This window comes from Acomys russatus, chromosome 2 (assembly GCF_903995435.1).
Source record: "Acomys russatus chromosome 2, mAcoRus1.1, whole genome shotgun sequence".
Classification (NCBI taxonomy): Eukaryota; Metazoa; Chordata; class Mammalia; order Rodentia; family Muridae; genus Acomys; species Acomys russatus.
This window is the reverse complement of record NC_067138.1, coordinates 93,890,520-93,916,138: the sequence shown is the minus strand read 5'-3', so window position 1 is coordinate 93,916,138 and position 25,619 is coordinate 93,890,520. Positions and strand designations below refer to the sequence as shown.

The 25,619-nt window shown below is 41.9% G+C and overlaps 1 protein-coding gene across 2 annotated transcripts in view; it reads left to right on the top strand.

The window, feature by feature from the left end:
* The window catches only part of Mllt3 (MLLT3 super elongation complex subunit), a 258,608-nt gene that overhangs the window by 190,963 nt on the left and 42,026 nt on the right, over nucleotides 1-25,619 (top strand). For both annotated transcript variants that reach the window (XM_051164029.1, XM_051164038.1), the window contains exon 5: nucleotides 5,074-5,784. In XM_051164029.1, the coding sequence (XP_051019986.1) occupies nucleotides 5,074-5,784 (711 nt within the window). The remainder of the gene's footprint in view (nucleotides 1-5,073; nucleotides 5,785-25,619) is intronic.

Here is a 25,619-nt window from a genome sequence, read left to right as displayed (position 1 = left end):
TTTTTTTTTTTAGTTCTTAGAAACTTTCTTCCCCATCACTTTCATCCTTTAGACTCCTCTAGATCCTGTCCTGTGCCCTCCCTGTGCTCTTTAAGGGTCCTTATGTCCCATCATACACTTCTTGTATTTTTACTATGCTGTGAGCTTTCTTCTGTCACTGACTCTTGCTTTTGCCCTGGTGAATTATTTAGCTTGAGAATTTTAATTTTTGGTCTTAACCTAACTTTAAAAGTTTTAGAAATTATTATTATTTTTTGTTATACTTGATTCTCCTTAATTTAATTGAGTTTTTAATGTCAATACTTCATCTGTCTTCTCCAGAAAGCCTATTAGGTCTTCCCTTCCTACATCTTCTCCACTTCTTGTATGTGTATGGGGCCTCAAGTAAGTGATAAGAGGTGCAAGCATGTCAACCTGCACGGCATGGCTAGCAAACATGCTTACAGTTTCTTACCTGGGTATTTACACATCTCTTTACTCTTTTGTCTCTTTGCATTCCCAGGACTCCTTGTAGTCCCAAGAGTAGAGTGGACTCTCCGCCCTATCAGGTGGGCTGGCCACACTGTGCAGTTACCTGCATGCTAAACTCTCTGGGTCTAGTGTGGAGCCAAGGACGTCCTGCACTAGCCCTTTCTCACAGATTTCCACAAACCTATGACTCGTTCTTCAAGCTCCCCTGCCTTCAGCCTCCAGAGCTGACTGGCTCAAGACGAGTGAATTGAGCTGGTTGCATTTTAAATTGAAATAAAAAAAGTAAATCAAATTCAAAGCCTGCTCCCCATCCTCTACAGGATCCCAAATTTATATATTTTATTCACATTCTCAATTGGTATCCTCTTCATTATTTGTGACCTGTGTGGAAGCTTAGTTTTGAATATCATGGTTTACCTTACCCCTTTCTATGTGCTACTTGAAGTACACTGGAAGTTGTGGGAAGTATCCTGGTTAAATGCTTGGACAAATAAACTCATCCAGGAAAGTTTATTGGTTTTGATTAGTGACAATTTACTTGTTTAATTTGATTTCTATTAATGTGAAAATCTTCCACAATGTAGAAGACCAGTTAGAACCGAACAGAAGAAAGACAGAGAAGAAATGGGAAGTGAAGCAGCAGCTTTGAGTTGTCAGTCAGAAAAAGACAGGGAAATTGAAAGCCACACACGGTCAGAAAGCCCGTCTGTGTTCAGTTCTTACAACTGCTCTTTTTCTTTGCTGTATGCTAGAGTTTCGGGCAAGAGCAATCAGATGGAATTGCACACTAAAAGAGACCGTTTTGCTCCAGAAATTTAAAACAAAGAGGCGTTCAATAGAATTGCGTGGATGAAAGTGCTGTGCCCTAGCATCACAGGTTGCAACATTAGTGCAAATGAATGTGTATTTATATTTAAGAAGTAATTTGCTTTCCATATTTGAGATTTGAATTATGTACATGTTCTCTCTTTGGAATACTGGATACTCAGTTGCTCTTAATCATCTTAAGGGAAGAGATCTGAATTATACAACACGTGTAAGCTTCACATAGAATTAGTCTGTGCTGCTCAGCAGCATTTAATGCTGAGGTTAATGATTCAGAAACAATTTTAAAAACCTACTGACTAAATTCCATATATATGAGGTAGATCAGCTTCTATTCTGTGTCAGTGGCAGCTGGATGTTTGTGTGTCTAAGCCACTGCTTTACATTTATTATGTGTAGGAGTGTCAGGAGACTGGTGACATGTATTTAAGCTGTCATTTGCTGCCAGCCACAGCTAAAGAGAATGCTTCTCTGTGTGTGAGGGAGACCACACTCTCTACTTTTGCTACTTTATGAATTTTGTCATGGACATTGTTAGGGAAAGTATTTGTCTTAGCTTTGACATTTTGCTCAAAGAAAGCATTTAGAAATAATTATTTGATTTAATTCATTTTTAGATTTATTTATATGTTTGAGTAGTTTGTGTGTGCGCGCATATGTACCATAAGCGTGTGCTGCCTATGGGAGCCAGAACCGGAGCTGTGAGTGGCTGTAAGCTGCCCTGTGGCTGCTGGAATCAATTTCCCGACTTCTGCAAGAGCAGCAACTGCTCTTAACCATGGAGCCATCTTTCCAGTCCTTACTTGAGTTCTTTCAAGACAGGGTCTTACTATGTAGCTCTGGCTGGCCTTGGATGTGCAGTGTAGACTAGGGTGGTTTTGAACTCAGAGTTATGCCTGCCTCTCCCTCCTGAGTTCTGAGATTACCGGCCTTCGCTGCCTCACCCAAGAGAGCTTTGTGAGGTGATAATGATCAAGGGAGAAGTAGCAAGGGTAATGAAAGCCATTTGATTGTTTGAGTAGATAAAGAGTGGACTAAACACGGAGAATAGCACGAGTTATAAAAAAATACATTTCTGGATTTTTTACCTAATATTGTATGCAAACGACTAAGACAAGAACATAAACTTTCTGTAACATAAAAAATTGTATCTAGCATCACGTGTACTGTTATAAATTTTGTATTACAGTGTGTGTGTGTGTGTGTGTGTGTGTGTGTGTGAGAGAGAGAGAGAGAGAGAGAGAGACCTGTGTAAGTCAGAGGACTACAAGTGTATGTCTGTTTTTGTCCTTCTACCATTGTTGGTCCTTGGGATCAAATGCAGGTTGCTTGACTTAACAGCAACCATTTTTACTTTTTAGCCATTTCTCTGCCCCACCACTGTGTACTTTATTAAGAATTCCTGTTTATTCTACAGAAAGATTTTATTAATGAATCATTTAAGTTCCCCTGTTGGCCCCACCTCCTGATTTTTATTGGTTTTTAATGTGCAACATTAGAAGTATATTGGAACTTTAAGCAGGTATATTTTTAAAATATGTGTAATACTCCATAATGCTGGGGTGTTCTGTAGACATAGAGAACTGATTGCATATTGCAATCAGTGAGTCAACAAACCAATTTAAAAAGTCTCAAGGATATTAGATTTGAAAATGTTCTTCCTTAATTTAGTTTGTCCATTATATGTTATTTTAATTATTCATAGTATTGCTTCACATGCCAGGAAATGTCCTGTAATAGAATTTATTAAATAATGAAGTTTCAGTAATATGAATTCTATATTTAGTAGCATGTTTTAAGGTCTCAGATTAAAATGCTTTGTAAAGAATTATCTAGCTAGTTTGAAGTATGAAAACAGGTCTTTGCTTGGTAATTTTATCCATTTTATAATCTTGAAACCAATTGCTCATTTCAGAAAAAGGCTAATTTGAACTATTTTGCAATACATTAGATCATTTTGTAGGGGAAACTCTCCCCACAATCCCACTGATATAGAGGAGTAATGTGCACTTGGGTGTTGCTTTCAGAGGTGTATCAGTGAACATATACACCCACTGCTCTCCTCCTATAGATGCAGTAAGTAGGAGGGCTTTTGTTTTGCTGAAAGCGCTGCATCCATCCTCCTCCTTGTGTCATCCCAGACGGTTACACAGTACTGGGTGGCAGGAGTGAGTGAGTTACACACGAAGGGGAACAATCCTGAATATGGACATCCTGATCAGAACTTGTCTTGGGAGGTTGAAATGAACAGGAAAGAGCTATTCTCTTAGTATTGATGTGGATTTTGCACACCCAGGATCTCCTATTGTTCCTTGTTTTTGCTATTAATGTAAAGATTCACAAACATGGCAAATATAGACTTAGATTTTTGTTCCTAAATAGATTATGCAGAGGTTTTATGCATATATGTGTGTTTGGGGATATATATTTTAAATTTTTATTTATGTGTGTGGATTTTTTTTTTAACCTGAATTTATGGCTTTACACCATGTGCATGCAGGGTCTGTGGAGGCCAGACGGGGGCGCCAGGTCCTCTATGGCTGGAGTTACAGGTGGTTGTGGGCCACCATGTGGATGCTGGGAATTGAACCCAGATCCTCTGGAAGAATAGTGGGTGCTCCTAACCTCTGAGCCACCCCTTCAGCTCATCATGAGGTATGATGATGAGTGGGAAAGCTGGTCACATTTAAAATAGAGTAGGGCTAGTTGCTCCTTCTCAGGATTGTGAAGCAGTAGTTGCTGAAGATCCTGTTCATTTGATAAGTGAGGTCTTTGATGTGTTCCATTACTTTCTGCTTTCTTCTTGTTCTTAATGAGAGAAAGATATTTTCAATTGATGAAAAAATGGCTTGAAAAGTTTTAGCTCACATTAAGAATGATTTCTCTTGGTGGCTTTATGATTCTTTGTGTATACCCTGGCTTCAGTGTGTTCCCTTGACTAACTTGTCTACGTCTCGTGCTGTGGCTAGATGCTACTATTCGAGTGTGGTCTTTGTTCCCTCTTTGGTTTAGTTTATTCTGGCCCGTCAGTGCCGTCCATTCTTTTGTTTCTAATAGACAGTGTCTGCTTATGCTCTAGGGCCCAATTCACATGTTGGCTTTCTTTAGAATTAGGATTTATTTTTTTTTTTCCCCATGCTCTCAGCAGAACTAAGTAGCTCCTTGGATTTGTTATACACTTTATAGGCGGTGCTTTCAGTACCCGTGAATCATAGCGAGGTATGCTATAGCTGTTTACAGTGGGGGCATGTGCTATCCATTTTTGTACCTTCTAGGACAAACATTATTAGCATTTTTTGAATATAAATGATTTAAATTTATCCTTCCGTGATTGAGAAGACAGCTTGTCTCATTAAATTCTCTGATTATAGTAACCTTTCTTTCTTGTTTCTCACATGCATTATTCCTACTTGTTAAACTGCTGTTAAAATATTTGGGGTATTTTAGGGATGGAGTGAGAGCAAAATAATGGCTATTTTATATTGCTGGAGCTCACAGAAGTTGACTTTAGACCAGCGGTTCTCAACTGTGGGTCAAGGCCCCTTTGGGGGTCACATATCAAACATTCTGCATATCAGATATTTACATTCTGATTCATAATAGTAGCAGAACTACAGTTTTGAAGTAGCAAGGAAGTAATTTTATGGTTGGGCAGTCACCACAACATGAGCAACAGCATTAAAGGGCCACAGCGCTCTAGGAAGTTTGAGAACCACTGCCTTAGCCTCTTCATTATTGTTTTGTTTTGAGAGTCTCATTTTCTTCTCCTTTTTGCAGGACCCTAACAGGAGCATTCATACCAGCAGTAGCAGCAGCAGCAGCAGCAGCAGTAGCAGCAGCAGCAGCAGCAGCAGCAGTAGCAGCAGCAGCAGCAGCAGCAGCAGTAGCAGCAGCAGTAGCAGTAGCAGCAGCAGCAGCAGCAGCAGTAGTACCAGTTTTTCAAAGCCTCACAAATTAATGAAGGAGCACAAGGAAAAACCTTCTAAAGACTCCAGAGAACATAAAAGTGCCTTCAAAGAACCTTCCAGGGATCACAACAAATCTTCCAAAGACTCCTCCAAGAAACCCAAAGAAAACAAACCACTGAAAGAAGAAAAAATAGTTCCTAAGATGGCCTTCAAGGAACCTAAACCCATGTCGAAAGAGCCAAAAGCAGACAGCAATTTGCTCACCATCACCAGTGGACAGCAGGATAAGAAAGCACCTAGTAAAAGGCCCCCCGTTTCAGATTCTGAAGAACTCTCAGCCAAAAAAAGGAAAAAGAGTAGCTCGGAGGCTTTATTTAAAAGTTTTTCTAGTGCACCGCCACTGGTGCTCACTTGTTCTGCTGACAAAAAACAGACAAAAGATAAATCTCATGTCAAGCTGGGAAAGGTCAAAATCGAGAGTGAGACATCAGAGAAGAAGAAGTCGACATTGCCCCCGTTTGATGACATCGTGGATCCCAACGACTCAGACGTGGAGGAGAATATGTCCTCGAAATCTGACGTGAGTAGCCTTGTGCTTCCCCTCCTGCCCTTTAGCAGTGCCCGGGCTTGGTTTCCGATAGATTCCTGCTAAGAAAGAAAGGGAAGAGCTACATGATGCCATCCTTACAAAAAAGAGGAAGGGCTGTAGCCTAGAAGTGCATTTCCTTATCTAACCGGAAGAAGGAAATGAAACCAGTAAGGAGTTTGCAGAGTTTTTAGGCTATAAATGAAGTTGTTAAAGGAATATTCCACAATGCAGTAAAGGTTATTTGCCTGGCAACATAAAGATTTAGAGCCCTTGAAAGCTTGCTACAATGCGCCGTGGTGATTGCTGACTTAGAAAAGTGAGGGCAATGCATACAACGAAAAATAAGTTCAAAGAGAAATCTAAGAAACACTGTACAACTGCGGTCATTATAATGAAGTAAGTCTTCAAGATTTAAAAAGAAATAAATGGGAAACTGGTTACTTTGCTGTTTTCCTGTGTGATGCTGTGGGCTGAATCCAAGGCCTTGCATGCCAGACAGGCACTCTCCTCCTGAGCTGAACCCTGGCCCCAGTACTGGCATTTTTTAACAGCTTTATGAAGTAAAGCTTTGTTGTAACTACATACTATACATATTGAAACTTTGTTATTCATATGTACCTGTAAAACTATTTTCAATTTGAAAATCAAGCTGTATTTTTTCCTCACGGAGGGGCCACCTGCTGGGAAAGAGGGACGTGTGATCTGCTACGTGTTTGCTGGTGGGCAGGATTACCTTCCAGATGCCGGGAGGAGCATCTGGCCATCTAATGCTCCCTGGTTATTGTACATGGTGACTTAAGCTTGCAATTACAGATCTGCAGAGTTGGATGGCAGGGGTTTTGCAGTTATCTATTTTAACCTCTTACTGTGTCAGAAATCATGCACATCTAGTGACAGAGCTACTGGGCGGTTTTGATGCTATTTTAAAGGCTAAATATCACGTGTTCTGAGAATCCATTCTTTCCTTTCTGTGTCTGCTCTAAGGTAGTCTTTTCAGTTGCTTGTCTATAACCGTTGGGCCCGGTATTCTCTTTACTTTGGCTGACAGTGTTATAGACCAAGATCAAGAATGGTATTTTGTTAAAAAATCACTGACAATTTTAGAGTACTTTCCTTTCTGTTCCATGATTTTCCTATGGGTGTCCCTTATTTAAATGCTGGCAAAAGAGAGGAGGTCTCTTCCCGCCTGATGTGGGTTTACCCAGTTCTGCATAGCAAGCCAGCCAGCGTGAGGACAAGGTGCCAGTACCAATCCTCACAGGCCCAGAGACACCGCCTCCTCGTTCTGCACCGCCTCCTCGTTCTGCAGGGCTAATCCAAACTTCTCATCAAAGGCCACATTAGGAGCAGGGTATCATATAAACCAGCACAGGTTGGGTGACGAGTGAAAGACCGAACACTTAGAGCATCCGAAGAGAAGACAAGTTCGATGAGTGATTCTACTTGCCTGGCAGCACCTCGCCCCTGTTTGCTCTTAGCCACTCCTCCTAGTTTGAAACTTGTTCTTAATGTAGATGCTTCTTTTTTTGTGTGTTTTTGATATTTGTTTCAGATCACCCTGAAATGCTCAGTGTGTGATTCAATCTGTCAAAATTAGAGTGTGGCAACTTTCTCTATGTTCTGAAATGTTATGATTCTTCTAGGAGGTCTCCCAGCATTGGGTTGTGAGTCACTGGTAAACTATGAGATCCACTTAGCATGTCATCACCAGTGTTTGAAAAATTAGAATACATTGTAATTAGTATGAGTAAGCGATGGTTTATGGAAGTTTCATTTCAGAAAGAATGTATTCCTTCAGTGATCAAAACTTTCAAAGGCCTTTTTTTTTTTTAAAGAATGTTTTCAGATTCATGAAGACTCCAAATGGCGTTTGGAAGGCACTACTGATCTTTTACACAAATGCATCACACATAAGCTTCCTCCTCAGCATTTCTGTTTATTCTCCTTTTGGTTGTCCCTTGTTCTTTTCTTTTTATGCATGGTTTACAAAATATGACTTTATTTTAATAAAAGTCTTATTCTGCTTGGTGTATTTATCCAAATGGATACCTCAAAAGTCCTCTGCAAACCAAGAGTCAGGATTGTTCATTGCTACTGTGGACTGTGCATTTTTAGAATTATTTGGCCCATAAAGCCAGTCACCACAAAAGGAATTTGCTGTGTGTTGTGTGTGTAATGATAGAAAAAGCATCAAAAGACTTTTGAGTATTGCTTAGGTGAAAAACTCCACAGTTGGGTGGTGGTGTCACACACTGTTAGTCCCAGCACTGAGAGGCAAAGGTAGGCAGATTTCTGTGAGTTCAAGAACCAGCCTGGTCTACAGACTGAGTTCTAGGACAGCCAGTGGTGCACAGAGAAACCTTTCTGGAAAAATAAAGACAAGCAACTCAACAATTGTGCTCTCCTTATAACTCTTTTGTTATGAAATGCTTTTATTTTGTTGTTGTTAGTTTACTTCTTTTAAGCCACAAATTCAAGAGACTTTGCCCCTAGGCAGAGGGTGCTGGGATAGCTGGAAATCAACTTATCCTGCAGTAATGATAGTCAAGCAAATTGTCTACCAGAAATGGAAAGTTGCCCCAGAGCAGCCTGGAACCTTCCTTAGCCAGTAACTGGTCTGGTAGCAGGGAACACCCAACTGCAGGACCAGTTCCCACTGTCTTGGGTGTGACCATGTTGACCTGAGTAAGGCTGATTCGATGGCCGGGTTGTTCCTGAGTCCTTTCAAGTTTTATTATTTGATTATATCCATTTGTGGGGATGGGGTGGTAAATAATTTTAGACAGAACAGGGAGAGATAATGGTCTCTGGAAATGACAAAAAATGTACACGTAAGAAGAGTTCAAGAGTTACAAAGGCTATGGAATAGTCTGAGGAGTGGGCCAGTCTTTAAAGTGCTCAATACAGCAGCCCGAGGACCTGAGGTTTCTCTCTAGTGCCCATGGAAAAAGCCACATCTGTAACCTGCCTAGGGTGAGTTGTAAGGCTACCGAGTCCCCAGAGTTTGCTGGCCAGCCAGGTAACTACAGAGGTGAGCTCCAGGTTCAATAAGAGACACTGTCTTGAAAAACAAGACGAGTAAGACCTGAAAAAGTGTACCACCAATAGACATGAAAATACGGAAGGGGGGATTCTCATGGGGTCCCTATCATAGACAATGACCTGTAGACCACTAAGGAATGCTGGCAGAGGGAGAAATCATCTTCCCCAGGGAAGAGCCTAATTGGTTGTCCAACAAATACCAAGTGGCCAGCCCTGAAAACATACGTGAACTGAGTAAGTTATATATTTGTGTGCATATATGTGGGTGGGTGTAACAACAGCAATTAAAGAAAAAGAAGCCATGAATTCAAGAGAGAGCAAGGGGAAGTACATGGGAGGGGTTAGAGAGAGAAAAGAGAGAGAACATGATGTAATTATATTTTAATTTAGACATTTTATTTAAAGAAAAATAGGTGGAGAGCAATGAAGAAAGAAACCCAATGCTGACCTCTGGTCACCACATACACCCACAAACATACCTGAGCATGCATACATTTATACAACACACACACAACAACCAAAGAAAGGCTGAGAGGAATAATTACATACCTGATATTTCTATAAGGGCATCTTGTCTCAGTATAGACTTTTTGTTTTTATTGTTGTTCTTTGGGACAGGGTCTTTCAGTGTATCTCTGGCTGCCCTGGAACTAGCTCTGTAGACCAGGCTGGCCTCCAACTCAGAGATCTGACTTCCTCTACACACACACACACACACACACACACACTGCACCCCCCTTCCCGACTCTGAGTGCTGGGATTAAAGGCATGCACCACCAGGCTTGGCTTCCACATAGATTTTTTAAAGTTAACGGGAGCAGTATTCTTTAAAAAACAAACAAACAAACGAAAACCTCTTCCATAGCCAAGTTAGATTTGAGTTTTTTGTTTATTTCTATGAGACAGTTTCTTATTCTATAGCCCAGGCATGTCTGGGACTCACTATTTAGTTCTGGCTGGCCTAAAATTCACAATAATTCTCCTGCCTCAGTTTCCCTAAATCCTGGGATTATAGGCAGGAGTCATCATTCTTAGCCAGTTTTTCTTTTTAATATAACAACAAAACATAGGAATCAGAAAGATTATGGAACCTAGCTTGTTCATTTATACAAGTCTTTTTGATCAGATATACATATATTTTATATATGAGAAGGGGAAACCAGGTTGATGTCCATAACTTTGTTGCCTGTTTTCAAGTCTGCAGGCTTTTGTCTGATAGCCTACGTTATGTCCTAGTGTCATCAGAATTCGGGACAAACTGATGTTCAGAGGTTCTAGTTTGATCCATGCTATGGGTGTGTTCGAAAATGAAGTCAGCTCAAGTAAAGCCATTAACATACAAGTCAGGGGGAAAATTGTTACATTCTCTCTCTCTCTCTCTCTCTCTCTCTCTCTCTCTCTCTCTCTCTCTCTCTCTCTCTCTCTCTCTCCCTCCCTCCCTCCCTCCCTTCCTCCCTCCCCCCTGTGTGTGTGTGTGTGTGTGTGTGTGTGTGTGAGACATGGCTTCTGAGAAACTTTCTAATCTATGGCCCTGAAGGGGCTGATAATGGTCTTCAGGAAGCCATCCTTTCAGATGTGTGGCTTTATATGGTTTGGGTGTGGGGGAGATAATTGGCACATGTCATTTGGCTTTGCTTTTTGTCCTGGGGAAGATGCCATTGTTACTGATTTGCACATGCTATGTGGTCATAGGAAAAACACAGAGCTCAGAGACTGATTTTATGCAAAAGTTAAAACATAATTTCTTAAGATTTTTTAGCTTTATATTAAATGTGACCAAAGAAATTATCCCACCAATCACTGTGGGTAGGACATCGGTGTCTCCTTTCCTTCCTTCCCTCCCTCCCTCCCTTCCATTGTTATAAGGAGAGCATCTCCAGAAGGGATTTATTATTGAGTTCCATTAACATAATCAAAGGAATTCTTTGTAAGTGTTTGTGATTCTTTTAGATATTTTTCATTTTCAAAGAAATCTTATGTTATCACATGAAAGTTCATTAATAACTTTGTCTGCAAAGGAATTTGGATAGGAGAAGTGGGTAAAGAGAAGAGGCCCGATTCCTACAGAGTGAATAGATAAAGAAAGCTTGCTAAAGGGTCTTTTTTTTTTTTCTGATGCCACATTGAGGAGCCCCCACCACTCGCGTTAGACCTCAGTTCGCAACCTGTGGCAGCGCCACATTTGGCAAACCTCTGTCTGCAAAACTATTTACATTGTGACTCCTAACAGCAGCAAAATTACAGCTATGAAGTAGCAATGGAAATAACTTATGGTTGGGGGTCAGCACAACGTGACGGACTGTATTAAAGGGTCGCAGCATTAGAAGATTGAGGACCACTGCTCAGAGGAAAACAGTTCCGGGTCTGAAGTTCACCTCTGATGTGTGCTGTCTCTTGAGCCTCACTGACTGACAAGGGCCTGTTCCTGCTGGTTGGTGACTGACATGGACTGCACTCATTATCCATGAAGTATTTATAATTGTAGTTTTCATTAAGCTGCATATACTTTAATCGATAATAAAAACAATTCACACCTCAAGTTCTTAGTATCTTGCTTTTTACATAACTGTTTTACACAAAGCCTATAGAATTGATAATTGGGGTTGGGGCAGAGTTTTGTATTCATAGCGGAAAGATAGGAAAAAATAGTAAATAGTATTTTGAGGTAGCTGTTACATGCTTGGGTACAGTTACAATACTAAGTTCCTCATCTTTGCCTTCATGCCTTTTGCTTTGCATTGTAGCAATTTAATTATAATGTACAGATCACGTTCTAAGTTCCGCCATCTTTTCTTGAAGGTAGATACATTGCATCTGGTAAAAATATTACCCTCGTCAATAGCAGGGTGAGAATAAGACTTAAGTCAAATCTTTCCATGGATTTGGCTGACCAAAGTGGTTTCCTGGATAGAAATCTGGAGGGAGAAAAATAAAAATCTCATCATATGGTAGTTTCTTCTCCTCCCCACCCCCACCCCCAATCTGCCAAGTAGACACTGGGGTCAGTACATCAAACCACAGAAGTAGGAGTTTCTTAGAAAAAGAAAGAAAAGGCAGAAAGAAAAAAAAAAAAAACCCCAACATCCTCTCTTTTGTTATACCTCATTTCCTTCAGCCCTACCCTGTTCATTGCCCTCCTTAAACTGTCTGGGGCTGGCAGTAAATGTCCTGCTGCTGAAGGCCTGGCCTTAGGTTTTCATGTGGTGGAAGGGTGTTGCAGCAGAGAGGAAGGTCTTTATTGTGTCTTCAAAGTGGCTTTTTAATGACTTGCAACCCCTGCACGGGCAGGAGCTGTAGAGGCTGTGTTTGGGGGACTCCAGCTGGAGAGGCTGTTCATTCATTAGGGCTGCCTCACTCCAGGGGGAGCCTCTTGCTCTGGGCTCCCAGTTTTCTGTGTTTTACAACTGAAGGGGAAATTACCTGGAGAGGTCACAGTGCTTCCTTAGCTAAATCGGTAGATTTAGCTCAGTATAGAGCATTCTTTAAAACAATCGACTCAAAGTGGACTCTGTGGTATGTACGCAGATCTTCACCTGGCCTTCATGAGGCTTTTGTTTGTTTGTTTGTTTTTTGGGTGGAAGAGATTATTAGATTGATGATGATGTCATCCAGCCAACTGCTTGTCATTGGTTCATCCATATTCCTGATTTTAAAAGGAGGGAGGTGGATAAGGGTAAGGAGTAGCTAAGAAGATGATTGTTAAATTTTATTTTTTGTATAGGAATGTTTGTATGTATGTGTGCGCACTGAGTATGGATGCCCTGGTATTGCAGATAGAGACGTTAACAAATTGCTGTGTGGTTGTTGGGCTCTTACCCAGGTCTTCTGCAAGAGCAGCAAGTACTCTGCCATCTCTCCAGCCCCTAAAAAGATGAGTTTCAGCTAGAGGCCTGCTTCCCTTGTTTCAGTATACGTTAAACTCAGTGTGATACCTTAGCTTTAAAATTAAGTAGCTTGTAAAAGCCCCTTACAAAGTTTGTCAACAGACAGAGGGCTCTATCATGCATGTGGCTATCACCAATAATTGCCAAAGCAGAACGTTTTTACTCACATGCATTGGCCTGGCATCCTTTCCAGTAAATTCTAGACCTCCTTTAAAAGGATTTCATCACCTATGCAGAAAACTATTGTTTCGCATTATTTTATCTGTGTAATCGTGCTCTCTATCTCTCTCATCTTGAGACTAAAGACAGGCTCTGCAGAGCTAGCTGTCCCATACCACAGGAATGGCACACAGGTACATTTGGAATTTTCCTGAGCGATTCCCATGCTAATTGCCTTGCTAAGCTCTCAGCACAGACACAGTTCCGTGAATTAAGTGTCACAATTGCCATCATTTTATAGAGGAGAAGACAGAAGCTCACTACCCAAGACTGGAATGTGTAGATGTTGTGGAGCTGGCTAGGTGTGGTAATCCCTTTAACGAGGTGGCAGAGGCAGGAACTGCTAGCTCTTCCTGCAGGTACTCATCCGCAACCTGCTTGAGGTGGCGCTCACTACCTGACTCCCACGTTCCACAGAGCTAACCAAGCCTTTCCAGAAGATGCCACCAAATAAGAAGTGGTGCTTTCCAGGTGAGAGGCTCCTTTTGGATTCTTCTGTCTGCTTTGTAAGTTCATCTCAGTATAAATTATTCAAAATGAAGGCTGTGTGTTCTTCGTATTCAGTGATGGGAGGAGACTGGCTACCTTTGGTGTCTGTGCAGTTATCTAAACTAGTTTGAGAAATTGTTCTCAGCGGGTAACAATTTATTACTGTAAATTTTGAAAGCTGCAACATGGTCCACAAAGAAAAGCCTCCCCCTCGGGGAGTCTTTAGGTCATTAGCGGTGGTGACAGCACAGTGACCTACTCCAGAAAAAGGCAAAGCTTCTAACGTTAGGCAGGAGAGTCCCGAAGAGTTTAGAGACAATATTTTTGCCCATGAATGCTAAAAACACACAAGATGGGGCATTTGTATGTCAGGAGGCCTGGAACAGGAAAAAGTATACTGTATGAACCAGATAAGTAAGGCTCTTTCATCTTTATTAGTGACAAGAAGTGAGTTTGTGTATAGAGCCCTTGTGTATAGTCAGTGCTTACCTGACTAATGAAACAGATGAGTTAACAGGCCCTAGCTTGGGATATTAGTGCTTAGAATCACATTGTTATTTCTTAGAAATTAAATTTAGATACTTATCTGATACTTTCACCACCACCACCACCACCATCATCACCACCACCATCATCACTATCATCACTATCACCACCACCATCATCACCACCACTACCATTATCATCACTATCACCACCACCACCATCATCACCACCACCATCATCACCATCACCACCACCATCATCACCATCACCACCACCATCATCATCATCACCATCATCATCTCCACCATCACCATCACCATCACCACCACCACCATCATCATCACCATCACCACCACCATCATCATCACCATCACCATCCTGGACTGGTATTGAGCGCTATAGTGCCAAGGACAACTTTGAGCCTTTCATCCTCTTGACTCTACCTTCTGAGTACTGAGATTTTGGTGTTGCCATGTTGATGTATGCTGTGGTGGGCTTAGAGCCAGGGCTTCACCTTTGATAGGATAGGCAAGCGCTTTACCAACTGAGCCCCATTCATCTTCTATTTGTTGTGTGTGTGTGTGTGTGTGTGTGTGTGTTGGTTGTATGTGTGTATGCATGTTATACATGTGTGTATGCACAATGTTCATGTGTGTATATGTACAGTGTTGGTGTGGTGTGTGTGTTGATTGTATGTGTGTATGCATGGTGTGTGTAGGCCAGAGGCTGGTCTCTTGCTCTATTTGTTCTCCATCTTATTTTTTGAGGCAGAGCCAGTCAGCTGGCTAGCCGGCTAGTGGGCTCCAGGGATCCTTGTGTTGCCGCCACCCTGCCCTTTACACACATGCTGGCCTTCAGGCTCAGAGCCTCACTCTTGCACAGCCAGCACTTCATTCTCTGAACCGTCTCCCCAGCCCTTGAGGGGTTTTTGTTTTGTTTTGTTTTTTAAGGTTTCAATAATGAAGTTATTTTTCCTCCTTATTTAAAATATATTGAATATAAAATAATGGACCTCATTATGACATCGTCATGTATGTAATTTTTACAATGTACTTTGCTCCTCTACCCCCTGTATTCCAGCCCTTGCCTCTCCTCCCACTGCCCCCTTTTTTCCTGTACTTCTATGTCTATCCCTCTTCCTCTGCTCCTGCCCCCACTTTAACTCCCCTTTCCCTTCTGCTCCCTTCATCTTGTGTCATGGAAAACATTTTCTTCCAAACATGTTTTATTATAATATTTCTTTTTTCTCTCTTTTTTCCTTTTTTATTAAATATTTTTTATTTTTTACATATACACTTATATTATTAGACATATATACAATAAACTACCTATATGCATCTGTGGACGTTTGGTCATAGTTAAAACGCAAATGATTTTTACTTCTTTATGTAGTGCCATGTCAGACTGTACAAATGATAACCAATTGGAGTTTAAGCTGCTCTTTGAAGCAGGTATGGATCAGTGAGATGAAGGGATGGGTACAATCTGTAAGACAGAGCATTATTGAAAAGAGAAAACGACATGAAAAAAATTTGACTGTTAGCTGAGCATGGTGGCGCGCGCCTTTAATCCCAGCACTCGGGAAGCAGAGGCAGGCGGATCTCTGTGAGTTCAAGGCCAGCCTGGTCTACAAAGGGAGTCCAGGACAGCCAAGGCTATGCAGAGAAACCCTGTCTTGAAAAACTAAAAAATAAAAATAAAAAATAAAAATTGTTGTTAAAAGTGTGTGTTGTCTTCATGGAAAGAAAGACACTGTGACACTTACTAAATGCTTTTATATTTTCATTTCTCATTAGTGTGTGTGCTTAGTTCAAAGGACAGTCTTGAGAATTGGTTCTCTGCTTCTACCATGGGCTCTGTAGATTGAACTTGAGTTGTCAGGCTTGTGACACAAGTGGCTTTATGCAGTGAGCCATCTCTCCAGCCTTGTGTGCTTTGGCTCTCCCGTTTCTGGCTTCCTGGTCACCTGTTGCTGCTGCTGCACTCTGGCGAAAGGTAGGAAAGAGGACACAGCTGCGGTGTGTGACACTTGGGTCTGAAAAAGGATGCAGGGAGGATTGAGACAGTTTCTAGGACACTGATGCTTACTCTGCATCTGTGTCATTCTAAGCAGCAAAACTGAGAAGGGTTCTATCCCAGTGAACTCATCAATATGCTATCTTATTAGGGTTTTCATGCTCTGCCAGTGTGAGGCTCCCATGTGTCGTACTGTTATCTAAAGGTTGTGCACATGAAGGCCCGAAGAAGGGACATGATCCTGGTTCTGAAGTATAGCCATGCCTGACTGTTAGCCACACACTAGGAGGAGTGGTCCAGGGTGTGCGTGCAGTCCCAAGAGCAACGCTCCTGGGATCAAAGGACAGGCTGGTTCAGTTTATTTATAGATATTTATAAACTGTGAATTTTAGTCATAATACTTCCTTGTGAGCTTATAGTTTATAGATGCAGGCTGTCATTCAGGTATTAACTAGCTCAAGCATAACTAAGCAGAGACCAAGGCAAAGAGACACTGTGGAAGCCTGGTGCTTGTGTAACCCATGACTACATGTTTCCAAATGCCCATATGTATGCATGTTGGTGTTGGGGGTGGGGCTCGTGGGGAGCCCAGAAGTTGATATGGAGTGTCTTTTTCAGCCACTCGCTGCCTCACTGTAGAGTGCTGGGAAATGAACTCGGGTCTTCATACCTGCAGAGCAAGGACGTCACTGGTAATCATCCTCACAGCCCTGCATGTATTTATAAAATAATTGTTTTCCATTTGCCTAGCCCAAGATTTTATCAGAAATCAAAGAAGAATCTTCCTGAAAAGGCTGTAATTTTATTTAGTCTGACAAACCGCACTCAGAGTGACCTGACACACTTATGGCTTACGAAGTGCTCACTGCATTTCCACACACATGTTCCTTCGTGCCATGCTGTGGTGTGCTTGTCAGGGTCAGGCATAACCCGTGAGTGTCAGTTCTAAGCTGTGCCACATGGATCCTGAGGATTAAACATAAGCTGTCCGTCAGACTTGGAAGCGAGTGCTTTAACCTTCTGAGCCATCTTGCCAGCCTAAACTTTAAATTAATATATTGGTGTATTTTGTATGTGTGTTGTACATGTGTGGTTGCAGGTGTCTGATACACTTTGAAGGCCAGAGGAGAACTCTAGGAGGTCAGTTCCTCCTGGTGTACCTTGTGAGATCTAGTGCTTGAACTCATGCGCTCAGGCCAGCACGTTGAGCACTTTGACCTGCTGAGCCATCCTGACCGCCCGCTGATATGCTTTTTAATACCTAGCTCTCTGACACTCTTCTCAAGTCAAGATCCAGGCAGACTGGCATGCTAACTGGGACTGCCTCCACTGTCCAGTGACTCTCAGAGACCTGCCATTCACTGCCTGCCCCTCCTCTAAGGTCATCTACCCACAGTGCTTGTTCTGTATAACAAAAGCAAAGGATTTGATAGTTTACCACCATATGCAGAGGTTTAACAGAGATGTGGTGTTATAGCCACTGTGTCCGCTCCCATCAGACCTGTGGATGTGCTCAGAGCTCTGTGGTTTCTTTACGCTTGTTAGGAACTATAAAGATGTAAAAGTATTCTTTGGTGTGAAGGGTTCAACTTTAGAAACCATGCACAGTGTCTCTACACAGCTTGGTTTAGTCGCACGGTTTTTAGGCAAGAAGAGAATTTGGAAATCTCTCACACTCGAGTTTTGCAGAGGAGAACTGGAGGCCAAGTTCAGTGCTTTACCTGAAATCACAGAAAAGTAACCATGGGATCTGGTCCTTCGTCAGCACGTTCTTGGGCCTTTACTCATTGAGTCATCGAAAGTGACTCTGTGCTGTTACTGTCAAAGACTAGGTCCCTGCACATTGTCTTAAACCCCAAGCTGCTCAGCTGGTGTCACCTGAACCTATGCACCTGTCTTGGATATAGGAACCTGTTGTTTCTTTCCTGGGATGTCTCTTGTCATGTTACAGTACTCATGTCATGAGGAAAAGGTGTACACTCAGGTGGATATGACAGGTGATGTGAATGTTCTGGTGGATTCTATGCTGGTCATCTCTGTCTGGGAGATTTCCAAGCAGAATATTCATGACTTGATATATTTTAAGGGAGAAAAATCTTGAGCCAAAGTAGATAATAAATACATATAAACATCTGGTAAGACAAAAGTCTTTATCTTGTTTAATATGGAAACATCATAGTCCTGTGCTCTAAATGGAGCCTTCATACTTGAGGCTGGAACTTAGATGTGATGGCTGGTGCTCCAGCTGCTGGACTGGGGGAGTATATGCTAAGCATACAGGGGCTAAGTATACAGGAGCTCCTCCCTCCTAACCTCATGGAACTGCTGTGCTTATCCTGCCAGCCCTGTGGCTTTCTCGTTCAATGAAAGAAAAGCCAACGCTGCAGCTAATTTCTCATATGCCTTTTAGTGGGAGCGGTGCCTTGCATGGGTTCACTTCATCCATAGCCCCAAACCAATCGTACACAGATGGGTTCATATGCACGCAGAACTTACCTTCCGGGACCAGAAGGAGATAGATGAATCTGAGCAAAAATCACTGGTGCAGTAAAGAGTGTTCTGGTCCTTCAAGCCTCCTTTCAGCTGTTTGGGTGGCTTTCCAGATTTGTCCCCCAAATGTCTGTAGGCCTGTCACATCTTTCCTTGCTTCATGTTACCAAGCCCCTGTTGATGCGGTGCCCCCATCGCTGACCTAGCTCTCTGAGGTGAGACCGAGGCACTACCTCTCATCTCCTGCATCATTACTTTTGTCCAGTTTTTAAAATTTGTTCCTTGAGCATTTTCATAATAGATGTGATCATTTCTATCCCCCAGCCCCCCGTTTATCTTCCTCTAGATTCCTCCACTTTCATTTTTGACGTTTTTTTTGGGGGGGCAGGGCTTGCGTGTGCCGTGGCCTGTGTGAGAGTCAAAGGAAAGCTTGGTGACTGTGTTCTCTTCTCTTACTGTATGGGGCTGAACTCACATTGCTAGGCTTGGCAGTAAGTGTCTTTACCTGCCAACCCTCAGGTGGTGTCCACTCTTCACCCCTAAACTTAAGAAAACACAGATCAGTTCTTGAAGGAAATAGACAAAATGATAGGCATTAATTCATTAAAATAACGGTGCTATGAGTCCTTTTCAAAATACCATTGCATCTTTGTGTGTGTGTGTGTTTTTTTTTTAAAACAAAGTTGCACAGGCTGGCCTCAGAGTTGCTATGTATCCCAGGCTGGCCTTAGCCTCCCAATGCTGGGATTTCAGGAATATGCCGCTCTGCTGGCAAAATACTACTTTTAATACCTGATGTTTTTCAAAAAAGCATTTCTTTGTTTCACAACATGAGCTCCATTTGAGCATAATAGCCAAGTTATATTGAGATGTCCCACTTTTGTTTTTAATCACCTCTTATTTGGAAGTCTTTCATATCTCTGAAATACACAACAGTATAACGAACCTTTCGCATACTGTCAACTGAAGGCTGACCCATTTTCTTTTGTAATACAGTTGACTCGGGATACCTTATTCCACTCATAGATATTTCAATATGAATCTCTGAAAAGATGAGAGCGTTCAAGGAGCAGAACAAAACCAACACGATCACATCGAAACTATTTCAGGATGCTCCCAGCCGTCAGATAGCTGGCTACTCAGGGAATTTTTGATAAAAACCTCACAGATTCTATCTTTGCATTATTTAAATTGGAATCCAAATAAAGTCTGAATAGTATCTGTAAACAATATCTGTTAATCTATAAGTGCTGTCTTCTCTCCCCTTATAAATATAAAATGCAAAGGGGAAACCCAGGTCTTCTACTGTTAAGTTGTCAGAGGTGGGGCATGGTCAGACCTGGTTACACTTCTGGTTTTTATCTGGGGGGGGGGGACACAGGGCTGTTTTCATGGGGTCCAGGTTCCTGTTTCTCTCTGTCAGCAGCCTTAGCTATTCCGTACCTACAGGCACTAAATTATTGAGAGTTTTAGGGGCTGGAGAGGTGGCCCGTTGGGTAGGAACACAGACAGCCCTTGGAGAAGATGGGAGTTTGGTTTGGGCTGCACCCAACCCCCTGTCACTCCAGGGGTTCCTGCACTCTCTTCCAGCCTCTGCAGACATCTGCAGTCACACGCAGGTGACAGACACATGGGTTGTAAGTCGTCTGTAATTGTAAATTGGAGATATTTATTGTTGTTTTTAACTGACTGGCCATAGTTCACCCATGCGGAGGCACTTCTCTGTCTTGTGCTTTTGTGTAGGCAGAAGCACAGTCTGCGAAGGAGAGGGAAGCATCGTGTTTAATATTTCCCCTTTATCAGTGTTTAATAGTTTGGTTTCCTGGCTCACTTCGGCAGTTTCAAGCACTTTGCATTTTATTTATTCGCTTACTGAAATCATGGGAGTTGAATGCCTCTGATTGCAGGCAGGTGCTCTACCATGGAGCTATCCCTTCAGTCCTTGACATGGCACTGTAAGGCTTGCCCTTGAGCTTTTTCATCTGACCTTTGGCTTCCTCAGTTTTCCTTGCCGCTCCACATGCTTTAGTCCATTCTAAAATATTGAAAATCTTGGGCCCCCAGGGAAGTAAGTTTGGGCCTCTGACTTGCTTAACGGAGGCTTTTCTGAAGAATCTGTTATCCTTCACAGTTTTGTGCTTCCTCCACCGGCAGTTTGTATCTACTTTGAGTATAATTATTACTTTCTTATATATTTTTTCCTAATCATGTCAACATGTTGAAGACAGACTCTGTGAAGTATCCAATTTCTTAGATCTTTGCACTGTGTCTGGCTATAAATGCTCCTGAACAAAAGTCAAGTAGTGCACATATGTGCTAACACACGTACACGTATGTTCTTTACTAGCCCTTATACTTATAATTGGAAGGTCTCAACTCTTAACTACTTTGGAGCAGTTGGGAGCAGTTATATTTGGTCTGTACACTCTGGAGTTGGAGTAGGTGGCCTATAAAGGGCAAAAGAACTCACTGTTTGAATAAGAGACGTCTTGGCTCTCACACAGAACAAGAGTAAGATATGCTCTTGTATAAGTTCATACAGTAAAATCCTGGGATAACTTGGGGTTTTGCGGTGGACTTGCCAAGTGTGAGAACTCTTCAGAACTTCCTGGAAAATCCTTTATGAAACTACCTCTATCATGAAGAATATTAAACAAGAAAAAATAATACAGGGGGAGCAAAGACTACAAATTAATCTTTCATTGTGGCAACAGAAATATGTGAGCCTAAAAATCCCCAAACATTTGCTTCTGGGTTTAAAAAAAAAAAAAACAAAAAACAAATAGATTCAGAGAAATTTCAATAACAGGATGTTGAAGGGAAAGAGATTTCTGCCTCCCTGTTTCCTACAGAGGACTGTGCGGAGGCCTGATAACACAGAGGGTTTCAGGACCACCTTGATTTTGCTGTCTTTGCATGGTGAAATATGGGTCCGTTCCCTCTACTGTTTATATGTGCTTTAGAAATTATCACAACTGGTAAAATGCCACTTGTGTGTAGTACAGAGTGACAGGGCTTTTCCCCGCCTGTTTCCTTGGGTTGCATAATTGTCAAGACAAATTACTTTAATAACTTTAATTTGATGGGCCAATGTTTATTCAGCGATTATGCTTGCACATTTGCAGCCACACGATTAAATGTTTATAATATATGTGGATGAATCAGTAACAAAATACAAAATAGTTGCTCCTAACTGCAAGACTTAAGCATGCTAACACCAGTTAAACTGAACAGGCATCCAGCACGAGAGCAAAGGTGAGGAAACTGCAGCTCATTCCCAGAAAAATTAGCACCTTAGTGCTATTTGTGGCACCACTGCTGCTCTCAAATATGTATTTAATTATACTCACTGGAAGGCTATAACATATGTCAGAGTGGTTTTACCAAAGCCATCATTACTTCTAAAGAACACACTTAAACCCAAATCAATTTTTCACCATGGGAATTTGAGTCTACTAAGATAAAAAGTAACTATTTTGAAAGACAAAAAGTTGCTGCAACCATCTTTCCATTTTTAACTTAATGAACGTGATCATATCCAACTCTCCCCTCCCCCTCCTGTAGAACCCCCTCCCACCTTTATGACCTCATCTTGTTATTTCCTGTAATGCTCTGAGTTCAGTTAGTTCTGCCTGCGTGAGCATGGACAACCTACTAGGGACCAGAGCCAGGAAGAAAAAAATGACTCCCCACTTTCCAGAATCTGTCAGTCACCAACAGCCCCTCAGCTATGGGGATGCGATCTTATGAGCCCCTCACCAACCTTTGCTAGTATTTTGGACTGACATGATCTTGTTCAGTTAACAGCAGCTGCTGTGAATTCATAGCTCAAGCTGTGTCCAGAAAAACCAGCGTTCCTCTGCACTCCTTATCCATTGGCTCTTAGATTCTTTCTGCTGCTGCTTCTCTGATGTTGCCTGAACCTTGTGGGAGCTGATAGGGATGTCTCACTTAGCATTGAACATTCAGCGGTCACGTTTTCTCAGCACACTGGCCAATTATGACTCTATATTGACTGCTGCCCACTGCAAAAAGAAGCTTCTCTGACGAAGTTTGACAATAGCACTAATATATAGTATAAAAGTAAACATTTAGAAGGCTATTTAACAGTTTATCTGTTCAGCAAAAAGAACAGTAGTGGGTGGGTTTACCTGCCTTGGCCCTGTGACCTCCTGGACTATGTGCTTTTGGCCAGGCTTATGATACCAGGCATGAATTTAATCCAGTGGAACAGGCTCAAAGTTCAGACAAAAACAGAACAAGACAAAACAAAACAAAACAACAGGTGGCTACTTCCATAATAATCATTGCCACTAGTGCAATGGTGGGCATATCTTGCCTGCCACCATATTTTTTTAAATAAAGACACAATCCCAGAACAGAAACATGGAAACCTTATTGTTCTATGGTATCCCATCTTGCATGTAAAGACAGCTGATGGGAGTCTTCCCTGTTTTTGTTTATGGAACACTTTAAGTTGGAATCTGTGTGCTGCTGGGTTCTGCCCAGCCATCCTCCTTCCCAGGCAAGTATCTTCAAGTTCTGCAACTAACAGTTAAGTGAAAATCTTGCACTAAGAGCTGTTCTCTTAATCTACTGCAAAGGTTGAATGAATGGTCCTCCCTCTAAAAACGAGTACAGCTATCCCCAAATGACTGTCCATCCTACTTGTAAGTCTATCAATTAAATATTATATATACTAGTAATGTCTACAACATGTGATTGTTTCCATGAAACCCAAATTAAGATTGAAAGGAGATTCCCTAGGGGAAAAAATTATGCTGAAAACACACAGAGGGAAACATCTTGAGGCTCCAGGGCCACTGCATTCCAACAACCATGCAGCCCCCTGGCTTTCTGCCTGGATAAATGGCGATCATAGATCATGTCAAGACATGAGTCTGATTTATGTATGAGATGTTTCAGAACCTATTCAAAACCCCCTCAGTCACAAATCAAAAGTTTAACAGATTAATGTATATTATAAATGATAGTAAATAAGATATTTAGCTATATGCATATTGAATGAGCTCTAGCATTTTCCATCTGCCTGACCTCTAGCAGCCAGCGCTGGTGGCTGCCTTGCTCCTGACTTGATGTACTTCTCTGTGTTTCTTGAGTTAGGACAATCCTTACTCCAGCAGCAGTACACCTGGAACAGGTATCCTGAGACCTGGGTCTCAGACTTGCACTAGCTTTGTGATCTGAAATAAAATGCTTATTCATGTCTTTGATGACTACTTTTACAATGTCTAAAATGTGAATAATATCTAATAAAAAATTGTTCAGCGAATCAATAGGAAACATGGTTATGGTATTTAGCTGGTGCATTGTTAATAAATATAGAGTCACGTGTTTCTAGACAAGTTTTCTCTTGTCATAAAATGGCCACCTAGGTAATGTACAGCCTCATGGATTATATGGTGGACTGTATTTATAAAGAGTTTCCCCAATTTCTGAGTGCTGATAAAAGATGTTAAAGAGATGACCCTACGCAAAATCTAACATGAAAATGCAGCGATGTGAGCATTTTCTTGTTTTAGTTGATAGTTTTGTTCTGCTTTGATATAACCCAATGCTGAGCGCCATGTTCACATGTGGAGCTAACATTTGATAGCACACTTCTCATTGTCTTATGGATTCTATAGGTGAGGATTTCTCTAATGCCAGCCTCTGTGAGGACCAAGCCACAGGGTCCTGTGTTCAGAAGACCATGTAGCATAGCCACCTGTGGTTTCTTGGCACCCTGGCAGCTGTCAGTAACGCTGTCCTCTCTACAAGATCTTAAAGACCGTAAAAACGCACATGTGGCTAACATGTTTTAACCCATGGGAAGGCGCATTATTCTTCTTCTGCCTTCATTTTGTGTGGCTAAACTGCTGCAGTCAGTCAAAGGAAAAGCTTTTGGTTGTTATAGAAAGAACAGTTAAATGTGTTTAACCTAGATTTCTTTCCTGAGTACCAAATATTCTTGAGAGAGAGAGAGAGAGAGAGAGAGAGAGAGAGAGAGAGAGAGAGAGAGAGAGAGAGAAATTCTTTTTTCTGATTAGTTCATTTACAGAATAGAGAGCACATAGCCAAGATAAAAAGGTAACATGATTTTGAATTAGATTCAAAACTCCATATTTTAAAGTAGCTTTTTAAAGCTGCCCATAAAATGCCACTTTACATCTGGCATTAGATCTATTAATTTGACTACTATGAATATGTAGGAATATTTTTGAAAACTCCTGTGGTCTTGTAAAGCCTCCAGGCCCTTATTAGCTGAAAAATCCTGCCTTCTGTCAGGGCACAGAGCCAAGGTAAGATCTTTAAGTAGATAACGTTTAGCATTTGAAATAATAATAATGAAAGAGAAGTCCATGTGGAGCTTTCAAGTCGCTATCCATTGAAATACCCGTATGGAGCTGGAGGCCGAGGGAGAAGATGAAGCAGATGTCAGGTTTGTTTTAGCAGGATGCCCTGCCTAACCACCTTCCCTCTGAAGCGGCTGATGCCCAGCATCCTGGGGAGGCAGTGACTAATTCATCTGATCCATCTGTTGCCTTGGGAGGCACTACGGACTAGTTCCTCCAACTGTTAGTATCAGCAGAGAATATGACCTTCCTTTATTCTTGTGGGGCCTTTTCCTCACCTGCCCTCCTCTCACATGGCTCACCTTGGAGAGAAACCACCCCCCTCACCCCCTGCAAATCTCTCCTCCTACTACAGGGTGGGGGTGGGGTGGGAAATTGGGATAATTCCTTTAATGAACTCATTAAAAATTAAAAGTGAAATTGGCCACAACTTTTTTCCTTTATCTTATCTCCTTAAAGGCAGTTTAAACACACTTTCCATGTTGCTCACAAGCATTTCGTAAGCTAGTGTTGGTGCTCTGTGACTACCAGCAGCCCCAGCTCATCCTAAGTGCAGCAGGTCCCCTCCAGGCAGTGGAGCTGTAGGATGGGTGTGGACCGGTGTTTTCTTTGTGTACCTTGAATTTGCTTTCTAGGCGAACTGAGCTAAATCGTCATGGCCCATTAATCCCTGTCTCTGCATCCTGCACTGTAACATCCTTAAACCGTAGGCTCTCCATTTCAGGGCCAGGCCACCCATTGGCTCAGTGCTGAGGAAGGAAGAAGAATCCTACCTCCCCACCCTCTCATCCACTGCCATCTCACATACCCCAACAAGCAGCAAATGCCTGAAACTTTGATTCCG